General features: G+C 42.3%; 1 protein-coding gene across 1 annotated transcript; it reads right to left on the bottom strand.

Annotated features, from left to right (window-relative positions):
• Positions 1-901: 901 nt before the first annotated feature.
• On the bottom strand, positions 902-14434 carry cacnb3b (calcium channel, voltage-dependent, beta 3b). The gene is made up of 14 exons (XM_086117899.1): positions 14237-14434; positions 11766-11885; positions 11560-11682; positions 11342-11463; positions 9699-9751; positions 9403-9422; positions 9196-9276; positions 7353-7411; positions 7140-7240; positions 6919-7070; positions 6059-6154; positions 4975-5145; positions 4513-4551; positions 902-4431 (listed from the first exon to the last, which is right to left on the bottom strand). The coding sequence occupies exons 1-13, from the start codon at positions 14273-14275 to the stop codon at positions 4522-4524; spliced, it is 1167 nt and encodes a 388-aa protein (XP_085974025.1). The 5' UTR covers positions 14276-14434; the 3' UTR covers positions 902-4431; positions 4513-4521.
• Between the last annotated feature and the right edge of the window lie 2631 nt (positions 14435-17065).

Here is a 17065-nt window from a genome sequence, read left to right on the forward strand (position 1 = left end):
TCGCAGGCTATGACGCAAATCTTCGTTGACAGAAATTTTGAAATTTAATATTTATTGTACACATTTTTTGCAGCAAAACGTTAAGAATGTTTGTGTCATGTTTGTCCTCCTATGGAAAGCATATTAAAACAAAAACATTGTTTCCCTCCCCCATCTTTTTTCATTTTCAAAACCTTTTGAAAAAGCTCCAGGGAGCCACTAGGATGGCGCTAAAGAGCGGCATGCGGCTCTCGAGGCGACCCCCACCCATAAACTATGCTCGGGTTCAGGCTACTTCTGTCTGTAATAAAAAAGAACGATGTTCATTGCTAATAAAGCACTTTCAACTTTGAGTATGTCACAATGCTTTTTTTCTCCTTTCTTACGGACCACCAAGTGACCCCAGGGCCCAGAGGCTATATGGCATGTTAAATAATGCCAATTAGATCAAAGAACTTTGTTTCTTCTTCATATAAAAAAATACATGCCATTCTATGCATTTGAGGGTTTGGGGGAGCCAAACCTTCATATTTCTTTCGCCCAAGTAGTTTTGCCGCGACATCGTTAGGAGTGTCCCTTATACAGATCTAAAAGGTGGCAACCCTATGCATATGGTACATAATGTACTATTTAACTTCTACTATTTCACATGTATGGTATGTGCCAGCTACTAATGGAAGCAATGCAATCACTAACAAACCAAACTACTGAATGCCAAAAGGAAAGGAGAAAAAAAGGCTAAATTCCTCCGTCATTGAATTAAATAATTGTTTTCACCAGCACGCCCTCAGCTGGTCCTTTGGCGTCATAGCTACGCACCAGTACATATTTCTAGGAGCACGTGCTTCTATCTGGTGGACACATAATGTCATTGCAGCGTGGAACAAGCTGTAGTGGGCCTTCTCAAGCATGAGCCTTCACATCCGAACTCGTAGTGCATTTATTGCATCATAAAGCAGACAAGAAAAAGACCGTGTAGTGCAAACATACTCCACGAAATACCTGAGGAGGTATCTTGATAGTCTCAGCCGTGTATCAGGGCAATGCTACACTTTGTATTGCAGACAGAACCTCCTTGAAGAAAGTGTGCTTTAGATTTTTTTCAATATTTTTCTTTTGTGGGTGCGTAAGTTGATTGGTGGTGACAGAGAAGAACACACATCATATTGCTTAGCTCGCATGCTTGCTGTATATGTCTAATGGGCCATTGCGCCCTCCTGTCCTGAATGCAGTTTCAGTGGTACCTTGAAGGTGGAACTCCTCAAAAGTTAGGCGGTGCAGGCCCAATATTGTTGAGAAAGTCGACCAAATTGGAAAGGTTGTGGTCCAACTCAGAGGTACCACTGTATTCTAAAATGAAAATCATGCTTTCTGTGGTGCGATCAGTTTGTGTGCATCCCCTCAGTATTTTGTGCATTTGTATCATCATCCTAATCATAACACTTTATCATTCTAATAATTTGTCCATCTCAAATATATAGTCTGTACAATGAAGTGTTGATAATGCGCACGTCTGAGAGGTCACGTCCTCCTGCCAAGCCCTTCTGATGAAACCGCAATACAATAATGTCATGCACATTACATTATTTACAATAATAACCGGTTGATGGATGGTTCATGATAGGAGGCTAGAAAAAAGGAAAACTAACATTATAGATATGTTTACACTGTAAATATGTATTTTAAGTCATCAAGATGACTAAGTTAAGCATTATCTTAATTCATGTCAGTGTATTTTCTACTTTATAGATAGATACAACTATTTTTCCCAGAAGTGGATGAAAATTTTTTGGAAGAGTGCCAGAACAGCTGTCACTCCCTGAAAGCTGACCATTCCATTTTTGACTGGTAATTCCGGATGCAATGTTGGGGTCTCAGTTATAATAAATGAAAATGTGTCATTTACTTATTTATATGACCGATTTGCTTAAAAACACTAAATAAAGATATATTTTGGTATTAATGTGTTTGGATTTTTGTTGTCTGACCTTGGTAGAAGCATGAATGATGCCATAAAAGATCCATTTAAGTAAGTGGGGCATTTGGCAGTTGTACATCCATAAAAAGTGACTCTACTGCTCTCAAGGAGTTTTGTTTCCCTTGCGAATGTGTGCTTGGCATGCATGGCTATGTGCAGAAAGCTATGCGATCGGCTACAACGTACATTTAGTGTAGAAAATAAACTACAAAAAAGGCTACATTGCATCAGAAGGAAATCAAGAAACTGGGGAAAATTCAAGATTTTGATCCCGTGGTGTTGTCGACACCTCGAAACAATTTGTGCTATTTTCAGGAAGCATTTGGTTCAACTGGAATGTCAGCCCACGCTAGCTATATGGTAGAGACGGAAGACGGCGAGTTAGTGAGGAACCCCAGGAACCTTCCACCTGTGTTTGTCGTCTTTAAGCCCACTACACACGTCGATGAGAGAAAAATGCTTGCGCCTGTTACTGTTCTTTGCGCCTGTCATACTCAAAATAGTACTAGTCATAGTAACAGTAGTAGTAGTAGCAGTACCCTGGTGTATGCATTGTAATAGTATTAGTTACAGTAGTCGCAGAAACAGGACTGGAGTAGAATTTGTAATGGTGCTACTTATAGTACCATACCTGTCAACTCATACGGTTTAGCCATAGTTCATACGGATTTTGTGGTGAATCTTACGTATATGGCCGTATCGTACAAATCAACCCCCCCACCCCCCAGAATGGTGCTAGTCTACTCGAATGCTTTCATTTCCAAAGTAAATATGAATGGATGCTGTAACTTTGAGCCGATGGGTCAGCATTTGGAGTTGGTGAAAAAAGTAACGCAGGAATACAACTCTGAACACAGTAATGCCACTAAGTAGAATGATAATTAGACATTAACCAGACATTGTATTATGGAGCTCTACAATAAATATAATTGAAAAATTTGTGGGGGGTTTTCTGCCATTATTTTGACATATAAAATGCTTTGGTATGTTATAAGGATTTTTTGCGCTTTATAAGGATTTTTTTGGTAGTTTATACAGGTTGACAGGTCCGAAAAGTTGACAGGTATGTAGTACTGAGTAGTATTAGTCATTTACATAATTAGGTAGTAGTAGTAGTAGTCCAACTAGGACCATATTATCTACCGTATTAGAGTTACTCTCCATCCCTAAAAATTGGCGTGTTGTGTCAAGGAGGGTTACTACTACTACAACTACAAGTCGGAATATTAGTAGAAATAGCAAAATTGATAGATTTTGCTCTTTCTAGTAATACTAATCTTAGTACTACTGTAGTACTACTAAGATTATTATCTAGAACAAATATGGATTAATACTACAAGTAGTAGCCAGAATCAGTAAGGTACTCAATGTAATAGTACTGCAGTCAGCAGTAGTAGTAGTTGTCACAATAGTGAGTCATATTGGTAGTACTACTAAGTAGTAGTGGGCAGTAATAGTATTAGTTGTTGGTAGTAGTAGGAGTACTAAGAGTAATAGTTATAATATTACTCTGTGCCATTAGTAGAAGTTATTACTTGGAACAGTGATAGCCATAAAGATAGCAGTAATAATAATTACTGGATGTAACAGTCGTTGCAGTAGTTGCTATGACAACAGCTATTACTTCTAACAGGAATAGGATTATCAGTAGTCATAGTCATATATACTACTCATAAAAGTCCTGCTCAGTAGTATTAGTAGTAGAAGTAGTAGGAGTAGAAGTAGTAGTAGTAGGAGTAGTATCCTCGTACTGGTAGTTAGCATTACAATGGTAATAGTAGTTAGTAGCAGTAATAGTACTAAGTAGTTGTAGTAGAAGAGGTAGTAGTAAAATAATAGCACTACTAGTAGTAGTGAGGAGTAACAGTAGATGTTAATAGTTGTACTATTAATAGAAATAGTATTACTTCTCGTCGTAGAACTGAGTAGTAGCCTACTAGTAATCAATACTAGTAGTAGTTGTTAGTTGTAATGGTGATAGTAGTAGCAGTGGTATTAGTAGTATTATGTGGTCATACTTTGTGGTAGGGGTAATAAGAGTAGTAAGAGTTTTGCATGAGAAATGGGTAGTTAATTTGAAAACATTCCTGTCGATCCACACGTGTGTAGTGGGCTTCATTCTGACAGGCAGAAGGACAAGCGGTCAAACCCTAAACAATGTCAAACAGGCTCACACAGAGCAATCACCCATGTATGTGTCTGTGTGTAGCAGAAGGTGTACAGAAGGCGACCCTGAGTTGTCACGTGGCGTTGGAAGCAAGTAGCTCTCTCTGAGGGGGCAGCGGTGAGCGGTGCATGATCTCCAAGTTTCACTCCAAAGCACAGACGTATATATGCATCCGTGCCCCAAAACTCCATCTCGTCTCGCTTCCTCTCGCTCCAGCTGCTCCTGCCGTTCGTCCCCGTTCTCACTGAGGGTGGAGAGATGCAGCAGCTGCTGCTGCCCCATGGTGGCGCTCTAGGCTGCTCCTGGCCTTCCGCAGGAGGAGAGTACATTGCAACGTCAGTGAGTTTTGACCTTCAATTGTTGCAACCAAAGTGAGAGGAAGACTCACCACAAGTGGTCACTCTATTAACTCTTGAGTCTCGGAGAACTAGAAAGTAAACATCAGCATTAATAATAAAGCTAAGGTGGCGCAGCACAGGTTGAGGGCAGCAATGTGAATAGTAGTGGTAGTTATTACTACTACTGCCACTACTAATACTATTACTACTGCTATTATTAATTAAAAAAAAATATTCCTAAATAAGGCAGTGTTTTCGAGCACATTTCCTTCACAAGACAACTCAATGTGTTTCACACCAGCAAAGACACTAATTGTGTTCGACTAGTTGTATTAAGAATATCTGTACTAGTAGGTAAGCGGTGGTCAAAATAACAGTGATAATTGTAATCGGCTGATATTCCGGCCACAAGCTACGGCGGGTCGAAAGGGAGTAAAAAGAACTAGTGCAGTTTGAGTGGCCCATGCTACATCGCTAATATGAGCGCTATGTTGATGTGTTTGCTGTCATACCTGTTGACTGGAGTTAGCAGAAGGAGGGGTGATCACGCTTTGGTCCTGGGCTGGGTTGACGGGGGCAGAACAAGGAAGATGGGTGGCACGCCAGTAAATATCCAGATACTCAGCCAGGTGTTCGCACGCATCCTCAAGCTGGTTCTCATCCAGGATCACGTCAAACATCTCCTGGTGGTGGGACAAAGATAGCATCGGCAAAGCTACAAATCTATCCATCCACATGTACTATCTATCTATCTATCTATCTAACCTTTGTGATGTGAAAATTGGACAAGAACTTTTGAGAAATTCAATTCTCAACTGAGAAATGTACCAAAGCACAGGGAAAAACTGCAAAACATATTAATCAAAATCTTTATTTTTACATCTTGGCCAAAATGATTAATTGGAAATTCGCAGGATCTTTGAAATGATTGTTTTTAGTAAACACCACAAGTTGCTGAGAAATGGATGGTGGGCCACAAATGGCCGAAGGGCCGTAGTTTGGACTGGCCTGTCAAGCCAAACCCACTTTCTTTCTCTCCAAAGAAAGTGGATTGGAAAGCCTGCCCGCAACCGTGCAATCAAATTTATTTATTTCCTGTGACGTTTGTGAGCAACATCAGGCTTCGACAGCGGAAGTCCATCCTCATTGAAAATTGCTTGCGAGAGATGAAATAATTTGTGAAAATCATTCAGCATGAAATCAGTTTTGAATAACTAGAAACACATAAAGTCATTCAAACCCCAGCAACGGACGGGCCTGGAAGCTTTTCCTTCAAAAGAAGGGGTGTTTTACTTTTCTGACGTTATGTCTGCTCTTCACTGACTGGTTGATTTCGCTGTCTGCTTGCTCAGATTTTTCCGGCCTCAGAAATGCGCTTGATTCGACTGTGACCAGACTCAATTGCTGGTGCAGCGACGAGGGTCTGGATTACCAAGCTAAGTTTGGACAACCCTGAGCTAGAAGGTACAAGTTCAGCCGATAAATATATAAATTCACTTGAACTTAAATGGACCATAGGCCGGTTTGAGGGCTGAAGTGTATGTTGCTCTATGGAAAGTCAAGTGTAATATGGAGGAAGAAAGGGAAGTGACATACAGGCGGACATTGAGCAAGCTTGTCCCCTGCCATCATCTGGACGTTCAGGTGTTTGCTCTGTGACTTCCCTCGAGATTTGATCAGCCTCTGCAGAACCTGAGTGTCCAGCCCACACAAAGACATACAAGGAGTTACAAACTACAATCCCCCCCACCCCCCAAAACTCAACTACATTTTCATTTACATGGTAGGTGTGACTTTCAAATTTATTGTATCCAACGAGGTATCAGTGTACATAGGTTTGAGTGAGACTTTAAACAATAACATGTTTTGCTAAGCATGTCAAAGCCAAAAGGTAAGCAGAGCTGCAGTGTTAGCACAGATTAGCACTTTCTTGAATGTTGAGCTACAGTGCCACGGTGGAGTTGAGTCATGATTTGTGTTTGGCAGTGTTCCGCTGCATTTTCCAATTTTTATTTTACTCTTTGTAATGCTTCAAAAGGATCCGCGCATTCTTGACTGAACCCGTTCTTGATTGGAGGTCGGGGTGAGTAGTGTCTTATTTGCATGAGACAAAACAGCCCCAACCGACTCGAATGGTTTCAAGCAGCATTTCAAGTGGATTCGAAGTGAGCTGTAATTTTTCATCTTTGTGGATTTCGACCCAGGAATGTCAGAGGGCTTTCATTAAGACCCCTGGGAACTGATTTAAACTGGGGGGGGTTTGTGTCATTGAAACCCGCCTTGTTTTTGTTAGTGTTTTTAGACAAAAGGCAGAGTATTTAATCCCCCCTCACTGAAGGTCAATAGCATTATTGTGAATGCTCTCATATACAACACCGCCATGTGTAATTTTTTTATCTTTAGTGTCGCAGAGACTAACTGAAAGTAGAGGTGTATAAGGTGGGTTTGTGCTCTACTTTGGGCGAGGTCACTTTGACGTAGACGACGATGGGGGCCAGAGAGGTTTTGAGAAGCTGCGACGGGTGATTGATGGTGTCTGCATCCAGGACGACCAGCTGCAGAGACTTGGCAAGCTCAAAGATCCTCTCGATCTCACTCTGGACCTCAGCTGAGAGCAGCATGGAGAGAAGCGTTGTATGAACACGAGGAGACGGATAGTAACGACATTATCACTCACCCAGGCTGGAGCGTGTGTTGGATCGCTCCATAATGGCCTTCTTGTTGAGCACCGAGCGCTTGGCCAGCGACAGATCAGCAGTCACCCGTGTAATGGAGATCCTACAGGACAACGCATCTCATCGCAATGATTGTGGTTCGTGAAGGCACAGCACTGCGCACTTTAGGCGCTACAAATAAACAATTTAGCATCCAACAACACATCTGTACACACCTGCTGTCGAACCTGTGCTTCAGAAAGTCAAACAATGCTTTCTGCATCATGTCCGTCACCTGCAAGCACATAAAGATGAATTAAGGTAATCTGGCTTCCACTTTTTATTTCTCACATTATACTAGAGGTGGGTAGAGTAACCAACATTCAAACTTAAGTAAGAGTACTGCTACCTAAGAATAATAATGACTCCAATAAAAGTGGAAAGGAGGCCTCCAAATAGTTACTTTAGTAAGAATGAGTCAGCATTCGGTGAAAGATCTACTCCAGTACGGAGTAACTTGTGAGAAATTGTTTTTTGTTTTTGTTGTTGTTGTTTTTTGAATAGTGCATTAGACAAATGGTTGGGAAAACTAATACAAATACATTTAAAAAATATTAATTTATTGAGAGCCAGTAACGCAATGGATAAGACAAAAATATTTTGCATTTTTTTCTCCAGCTAAAAAAATAATTCAATACTCTTTCTCATGTCTTCAGCAAAAATTAGGCTAACACTTTCAGTTTATATTTTGTGTACCACTTATCCTCAGTATTACAATCGGTGGCTTTGTCACTATAATTATTTGTTTTCTGTTAAACCATTTTGGCAGGGGGAGGAATGTGAGCTGTTTGGTATCAAAACTGCGACGTGATCGAGTCAAGTGACAAGCATTTGGCAGCTAGTCAAGTGGGGGCTAGCATGTGAAGCTAATGGAGCAGTCTGGTTCTTCACTCAGTTCGTCTTCTTTTAAGTACGTAACTTCCAGGGGATGTTCTTCTTCTTTTCCAGAACCTGCTGTGCTTTCAGAAATGTGAAAAAAGCCAAAATAAAAAGAAAAACAATCACACAGAGAGTTAAACGTTTGGTACTGGCTGAAATGAGGTCGAGTGGGTTGTGCTTATTTAACGTTTGGAGAAAACGGAGAGAAATTAATATCGATGACGACAAAGACACATGTGGTGTGTATGCTTATATATGTCTGAAAGAAAGGAATGCTGCCTCTTTTTTTCTTTTTTTTGCAAAGTTCTTCAACAAGAATGGCTGGAGGCGTGTCTTTGCTTGGCCACAATTCAAGAGAGAAAGAGGAAAGAAAGGTGCACAAAAGAAATGATAAGCAATAAAAACAGCGATAAGACACACATACGCAATTATGTAATGGGTTGACACAATGAAGAAAAAAACACATGGCTACAGTTTGTTCTCTGACACGCATCCCATTTTTATCATATGGATTCATTTAAAGATGGATTACTGTACTGTAGTCCCTTCAGGTGCTTCCCCTCACATCACATCCTGTTATTTACACTCTTTTTGCAGAGTACAGTACAAGGAATCAGAAAGACTCCCACCCCCAGACCCCCAATCACTATGTCACAGGTTTTTAAAGTCATCATTTTCTGTATCTTTATTGTATACAAGCTTGTCAAACTTTTGCAAAGGTGTAGTAACACATTATCCCACAACATTCGAGGCAGCACTGAGTTCCACTGGGAGAGTTGCAACATAATTAAGACCAACAAGGAGAGGCAAAGAAGGTCCCCCTTTAAGTTGCTGTAATAGTTGTTCCCACAGCAAATGCCTGTTGTTATTGTTGTATGCTTTGTTTATATATGTATTGTTGCTCCATGTGTGTTCAAGTGGATTCTTGTTCCATGAAATTATTGTAGTTGGATGTTTTGGTTGCTTTTCTCATGAGTCAACACAGATCTTAAACAACGCCGCTAAAGTAAAAAAAAATAAAATAAACACTCAACTTTAAGATAACACTTAAATACATTTAATATCACAAAATTTTATATCAATTTTCAGTTACTCAAGTATCGCTTTTTGGGAGTTCATACAAGGCTGCAATTGCCTCACCTCGTAGCCTTTCAGCGAAGGCCCCACCAGCACCACCGGCCGCATGGAGGGAACGACATCATACGGGGGGACAAGTTCTGTCTACACCGGACAAAAATCGACAGAGAAATGATGAACACAAATACGTTATGCCGAATGGTATTGTCTGATTGTTATTAACGATGCACAGACAGAGCCACAGAAGACACTTTTTGTTCAAAAACACACCTGTTTCTGCTTCTGTTTGGCTTTCAGAACAAAGGGATGAAACATCAGACAAGTCGAAGGAATCGCATGAGTTAATTCATCATTAGTATGCTTCAGACAAACATTAGCAAAGCATGGCACTGTGGGAAAGGACACACTAACACTGGAGCACATTCTGGGGTCATCTCACGCATGCCTTAACTTTCACATCCAGTTAACATACATGACGTTAAGAGGATGGTACAGTTCTTGTTTGGGAGACTAGCAGTCCCTGAAGAGGAGCAACTCGGCAGCTGGACTCTTGCAGCTCTACATACCTGCAGATGGCGGCGTTGATCTCCAGCCTCCAGATGACGCATTGCCTCCTTTCCTGCAGAGGGACAAAATGCAAAGTGTCATCGTGGGCAAATTCCCCTCAGGTGGCAATTTGGAGAAAAGCACAAAGCAAAGCCGTGATACAAGAGGTAGGCGTGCCCACAAGGAAAGCTTCATTAAAAGGTGTCGTGGAAATGTGGCTTTGGGGCAATGACAGCAGGCGCATGGCGTAGAATGCACAAACTGTGCCCCCCCCCGCACCAAAAGTCTTGGAACAGTGTGTGCAATTCCTTCATCTTGGCTGGAGCAAAACCATTTGGATGATACAAGCAATCAACATGGTGTCTCTGTCTACAGCAGCAGATGTTTTGTTGAATGCAAATATCAGTTGCATAGAGGATTATATATTGCAGGCAACAGGCAGTGTACCTCCAATATCATCACTTTTCAGGATATCCCTATAATCACATTTTTGTTCAACCATACATGACATCATCAAAGAGAGCACGCCATTTTCAACAGTTCACATTGTCAAAAATGGTCAAAAATAACACCCACGTGGACAGACCAATAGTATTGATTGGTGAAAAAAATATGACATTTACCAAATTGTGACCTCTGAGGTTTCGGCCTAATGCCTAAAAGGTAAAAACCTAATGGTCAAAAGTGTTGACCATTTTTAAAATTTTTTTTTTTGGATTGGATACAACTTTATTATGTGCTACCATTAGCATTAAGCTAGCAGGGTATGTAGTTATTTTAAATTTATAACATATAATTAACTCAGGCAGCCCGGTGGTCCAGTGGTGAGCATGTCGACCTCACAGTGCAGAGGTACCGGGTTCAATTCCAGCTCCGGCCTCCCTGTGTGGAGTTTGCATGTTCTCCCCGGGCCTGCGTGGGTTTTCTCCAGGTACACTGGTTTCCTCCCAATTTCCAAAAACATGCGTGGCAGGCTGACTGAACAGTCTAAATTGTCCCTAGATGTTAGTGGATGGTTGTTCGTCTGTGTGTGCCCTGCAATTGGCTGGCAACCAGTTCAGTCCCCCCCCACTGCCTGGAGATGGCTAAGATAGGCTCCAGGACGCCCTGCGACCCTTGTGAGGATAAGCGGATTGGAAAATAGATGGATGGATGGATAATTCTCTTACTTTTACATTTAGTTTTGCAGTAAACTTCATCTAGGTGCATGAAACAGCTTGAAGCAAGAATTATTCCCTATTCGCTCAAGTGACGGTTACTGTGAAATGATTTGAGTTGAGTTCATTGCCACCACAGTGCTCGTATCTTAACCTTGCGCTCGCAAGTGAAATGCCCTGAAGAAGAAATAAAGCACCAAACTGTAGTTCTGCTGTCAAACCCAAACATGTTCATCATTCGTATGATTTGTGATTATGTTTCACAAAATAAAAAGGTTAAACAGGCAAAACATCTGCTGCTATACAAACATAATGACACAAAATGTAATTATCGCGGTACCCAGAATTCACTTCAGAAATTGCCAGTCGTCACCAAGCTCATGGTAGCATATTTCAGACAACTTCGCAAAAGAGATGACGTGAAACGACAGCATTCCCACACTTATACTCCATTTCAGAACCAGTCCACTTTTGCCTGCAGTGTAAACGCTTGTGTGACCACAGACCTGGCTGCTGCTTTCTGCTCCTGTTTGATCCTGATGGTTTCCAGTTTGACGGGGCTGGGGATGAACGTGATGTCTGCGCCCTCCTTCACCAGCCGACCGATCCACCAATCATTATTGTATTTCTGCAGGACAAAAAAAAAAGCTTAAGCTGCCTTGGGTGTGTGTCCTTTGAGTCGAAAAGTGGCAGAGATGGGAATGACATAAAGATGGCCTCTAACCTCTTTTATGTGCAGAAAGTCTTTGGTTTCAAAATTAATGGCTGCGCCTTGAACCGGACAATCTTCATCCAGCGCGCCACAATAACTAACATTGGTTTTCACTGCAAAGGCCACTGGTTTCGACTTTCACATGACAAAAAAAAAAAAAAGAGTAGAAAATATCAAACAAGCGTCGTCAATAATAAGGACAAGCACTGTGATCTCACCTTGGCTCTCTCCAGCTGCAGCTGAGCCTGGCGCTCGGCTTCACGCCGAGACGCCTCCTGGTCGTCCTCCAGGGACAGGTCGGAATCCGAGGGTCGACTAGTGTAGGAATCGGCCGAACCCTAAAGCAAAGAATGGCTGCTTTCAATTAAGTTATAAAAGGGCTGGATTTACATTCAAGTTCCAAGTACCCAAAGAGTGCCTAAAGGTTATGTGCTAACATTGACTGCTATTTGGAATTGTTCATAACTCCCCCCGCTCCCCCCCGACTTTGTTTCAGACCCAGTTCCTGACTGAAGAACAACAGTTACAACGCATGATGCTGTCACCACCATGCTTCACTGTAGGCATGGGGTTATTTTATGATGAGGAATGTTGTGTACTTTGCGTCAAACCAAATTGTGACCAAAAATTTCAACCTTGGTCTCATTGCATTGCAACAAAAATAGAGCAAACGTGTGGAAAGACTCGAAAAATGACAACACACCCTAAACAAACATCAATCATTCCTTTTCCAAGTATTTTTATTGCGACTTTTTTTGTCTACACAGTAGATGCAGGCGTGCCAAATATTAGGGCAGCAACATCTGACTTTAACATGTTTCTGCTGACCGCTGCCTGAAATAAAAGAATACATGAAAATGAATGAAATGAAACGAATGAATGCAGCACAAGCTCAAGTGAACACAATGACGTGCAAGACTGCTTGGAGACTGTGACCAACTGACATTTAACATATGGGATTCCCAGCGAGGTGCCCATTCAAAGCCAAGCAGTCATTGGAAGGAACGTAAGAGTGCCAAGAATTGTAAAAGGTGCCATAAAAGTGAATGAAGTGGAATCGCCAATACTGTACACCAATTGAGGATGCTTTCAAAAAAGCAGGGGCATATTTCCGGGTGGCAGAACATGAGTGACTATTGCTGACCTGAAATGAAACCATAACAAAAGCATTTTGTGTTTAGGGTTGTGCAGCCAGCTTGCAAAAGCTCTAGTTTTCTCTCCATTTTCTTGCAAAAAAAATATAGAACCTGTCGGTAAGGAGAATAAACAAAGTGGATGTCGCAAATGGTTGTACAAAGAAGGTACCAAGACTACCCCGTGGTGGGGTAGCCACTACCAATCCAAACATCCGCCATTGGATTTGAAGAATTATGAAGAGTGTGAAGTTTGAAATGAGTTAAGTTTCAGCCTTGATGAGTAGACGACAGCGTTCAATCCATTTCTTGGCCAACCTGTAACACCCTCAACAAGACACGCCATTCAAGTCTGGCAAATGAGACAAAAGTCTTCTTGTTCAATACAATGATTGAACCAATTCTATATTCTTGTTGGATCAGAAACCTGGACACAAACCGTAGAACAATAGCAGTGGGACTCAGTGTCAAAGGTCAGAGCAACCTCCATCTTGGCTCCAAAATGGTTTGCTCCACCCAATTCCTCTCACCTCTTCCCGACTGGGCTCTGAGCGCAGCAGGATGCAGCTTCACAGTGATATAAACCAGTAGATGTGGAATATTTCTGAACTTTGACCACTCTGTTTCGATGCCCTATTTTCATTATCATTGCTCGTTTTTACTGCATTTAATAGGAGCCCAAATGGCTGTTATTAAGTAGGAGTGAGCTGATGTATATATACAGTATATATATTTTTTAACCCTAATTAAGACACGTTTCAGGTGGTCAGAAAGAGCACCACTTTACTATGTTTAAATGGGAATGAGAGAAGCTCAATACTGTGGCACACATACAGGTTAATAGTTTAAAATGAAAGTCAAGGTGCTATTAACATGCTGGATGACGAGTAGCGTAACTCCTTTTAGGGCAAAGAAAGAAGAACCGTCAGAAATTGAGGATATTATATGCACATTAGTTAGTATTCAAAGTATTCCCAAAAGTGATTTTCTATTCATGTGTTTAACCTGTCGTGCATTTCATTTCATATAAAAGTTCAAAAAAATAAGTCCCACGGTCCATTTTCAGTATTTTTCGGACTCACTATAGGGGCTGGTTTACTGCAGAAAAAAAATGCATACTGTTAATATCTATAAACAAGTGCTGATGAATCAAAATGAGTTCATTGTCTTCCTCCAGAAATTAGCAGGGTTCATATGTTTCATAAACCCAACCCAGTCTTCATTTGCTGTGGCGCAACATTTCAATCACCTCAAAGATAGCTTCAAAGCAGTCTACATCACATAGCATCTTACTTTCCACTGACACTTCACACGTTCAAACTACGGCAGTGGGAAAGAAGACTGAAATGATCATTGTAGCCATTTAGCCTGTTTTCTCAATCGCTCTGCCTTGGTCAAATAAAATGGAAGGACTTTATATACTAGTGGTGCCATCGGAAAATCGCGTAACTTTGTGGCGAATTGCTCTAAATATAGAAGCGGCAGGGGACGAGGGATTCGTGACCAAGAGTCTGCCTGCAGAGCGATGAAACAAAGATGGGCGCATCACAACCTACCTTGTTTAAGATTAGTCCTGTAGCGCTGGAGTCAGACATGATTGCCCCCCACCTCCCCTATGGTTGCGGGTGGGGGGAGATGGAGGGAGGCACCATCAGTCTAAGTGCTTCACAGCTGCCATTGCTGCTGCTTTGCCTACAGTCATTTCCTCTACAACAGCGATGCAGCGACTGTAAGGCTGCTCTGTGTACAGCTCGGCATCAGCTCCACCCCGATCGAAAATCTCAAGTATCTGCCTTTGCAGCATCACACGTTGCTACTATGAGTAGCAGCCAATCCCTCATTCAGAACGGTCCGGTTTTACTTCGAAGAATAAAGGGGTCGTATTTTGATGTGCAGCAGCCCACTGGATGAGTGGTTCACACATCGATATGTCAGAATTTCAAGTTTGGGAATCCAAATCCAGGCTCCTGTGTTGAGTTTGCATGTTCTTCCCGTGCTTGCGTGTTTGTTTGTTTGTTTGTTTTTTTCACATTGGAAAACTCCACTGAAGACTTGAAATTGCCCAAAGGTGATGTGAATGGTTGTTTGTCTACACGTGCAACCAACACATCACAAAATACAATCACCAGCTCGCTAACCCCCACATCAATGTCTATTTGAGCAGTCACTAAAATGCCACTTCATCATAAGCCAACACGGACAACATAGTTAATTAATGCTAATCTGTGTCAACCATCATCTATTCTTAACTTTAGGTTTTAGGCTTGTAGTCACTTGGAAATATTGGATCTTCATTGAGTCCAAAAGCCAAGTCATGGGCGTAGGAGCTCAGTGTGGGAGCAATATAACAAATGGGCAAAATTGGAGAAGGCCTTGCTTCCAGAAAAGTGTTTAGAAATGTGAGGCTAACTAAGGATTTACTTGGTTGTGTAAATTCACACTTGAAATGCAATTCAAAAAGTCAAATGTCAATAAAGTGTTCCCTTCAGTTGGCCTTTTGAAAGCCACGCTTAAGAATGGCATTGTTGGTCTGCCATTAGTGAGGCTGAATTTGGCATAAGCTGTGAGAAGGCTGGCAAATTAAGGGGGAAAAAAAAACAACGAAAGCGTGATGATAAGGCCACGAGAGACACCAGAACAGCTGCAACGGGCTGGGAAGAGAGTTAGTGACGCTCTCTGGAATGGCAAACACTCTTTCAACGTTTATTTGCTATTTTGATGAAAATGGAGCACAGTGGTCTTCAATGGCTGGATCTCAGCTTGAATTCACATCCAAATGCCTCACTATAAGGACACTGAAAAAAACGGTATGTTGAATTTACTCAATTTTATTTTGTCAAGTGCCAAACTTGGAAACAAGAGGGTAACCATGCCTCTAAATCCCAGGCGCATCTGACCACAGAAAACATCCTTCGTTCGGGACGGGGAGAAACGGTGGACCAAGCCACCGCCTCTGGGGTCAGGCCCACTGACCATAGCCCGGAACTCGGAAATGCTGGACGAACTCAGCCAGAGGCTCCTTTTCCACCCAAAATTGCGATGACAAACCTCCGCCCAGACCTGGTCCTGTGGTCCGAATTCTTCCAGCGTGTCTTCATGGGAGGATGCAATCGATTGAGGCATTCGAACGGACGAGGCTGCGATATGCCAGCGGAGCAGCTGATGCAGAGGGGCAAGGGTGGAATGCGACGGTGTGGCCAGTGGAGGTGGGCTGCCGAGGCTTTGTAGCCAGGTCCACCACAAAGCTTCTGAAGGAAGTACGCATCAGAGGGCAGGCCCAACGGAGGGCAACAAAAGAACTCGTCATTGTAGCAGAGTGGAGCAGTCACAGGCTGTGGCTGAAACGCAGGGATACAACGTGGGCTGTCAAATGACCATGTGGAGCCACCGCGCGACACACACGGCAGGTCTGATCAGCCTGTGGTGGGCCAACCTCGGCGGAGGGTGTCTTGGTGAAAATGGCCGAAACACCCAGTGATGTCAAGGCACCACATTATTAGCGGTGCCAAATCCCGCCACACCCAAGAGGACATTTCCAATCCTCCCATCTATTGCGCTGAACATTTAGGGACTTTTCACAGCTTGTCATATGGAATTTGAAATTTAACAAATTTTGACAGGAGGTTTTGGTACATAATTCGCTTTCAACTGGGAGTGATACTGAAGCCTCTGTTTTGAGAGATTGTTTAGTGGATGCTGAACTGCTGCTGACTGTGAAACTACCGTAATTCTCAAGTCAAAGCAGAAATCGGTTGAAGACAGCTCGGATCTCGAAAACCCCGCCGCACAGGTCAAAAGGCACCACAGTACAATTGCTTGCTGTATTGGTTTGAGCTTGTTTCGGAAATTCGAGGTAAGAGTGCGGCATTGGGAGGAAGGAGAAAATGTATTCACCCCTGTCTGAAAGGTAAAAGCTTCTTCCAAGGCTTCCACGACCAAATGCAGGCCCGGGACACTCAAGACCCAACTTTGGTGTCCATTATGCTCTCATTGGCCTTCATTTAAGGTTCGTGCCTAAGAATTAAGTGCACTCCACCACAACTTTTAGCACAACATGTCTTCAGGGCTTCATTTCTGACATGTTTTTTTTAAAATGAAAAGCAGAACTGCAGGCACTCACTCACACACGCATGTGCGTGCGCGTGCACACTCACACACACACACACACACACACATGCACACAGCCTTTGGAGTGGACAATACAGAGTGACTATTTTCATCATTAGAGCGGAACATGAAGCAGGAGTTGGGGGGCGCAGTGCCTCCAACCAAGCGAGGAATTGGCGAGAGAATGAAGACAACTAGGCAAAAGAGAAGAGAAACAGGGAGAAAATAACATCATGAAATGATCATTTGCTGCTCAATCTATTGTCAAACTAAGAAAA

The sequence above is a fragment of the Hippocampus guttulatus genome, chromosome 1 (assembly GCF_054856545.1).
Source record: "Hippocampus guttulatus isolate MCC_2025c chromosome 1, RoL_Hgut_1.0, whole genome shotgun sequence".
NCBI lineage: Eukaryota > Metazoa > Chordata > Actinopteri > Syngnathiformes > Syngnathidae > Hippocampus > Hippocampus guttulatus.

Bases quoted from the DNA above. Each gene is read 5' to 3' on its own strand.
- cacnb3b (XM_086117899.1), bottom strand. From the start codon at position 14,275: ATGTCTGACTCCAGCGCTACAGGACTAATCTTAAACAAG. The intron at 9,423-9,698 runs GTATGTAGAGCT...TTGTTCTGAAAG, and splicing joins ATCAACGCCGCCATCTGCAG to CCAAACAGAAGCAGAAACAG. The intron at 4,552-4,974 runs GTATGACAGCAA...TTTACTTTCTAG, and splicing joins CTGCTAACTCCAGTCAACAG to TTCTCCGAGACTCAAGAGTT.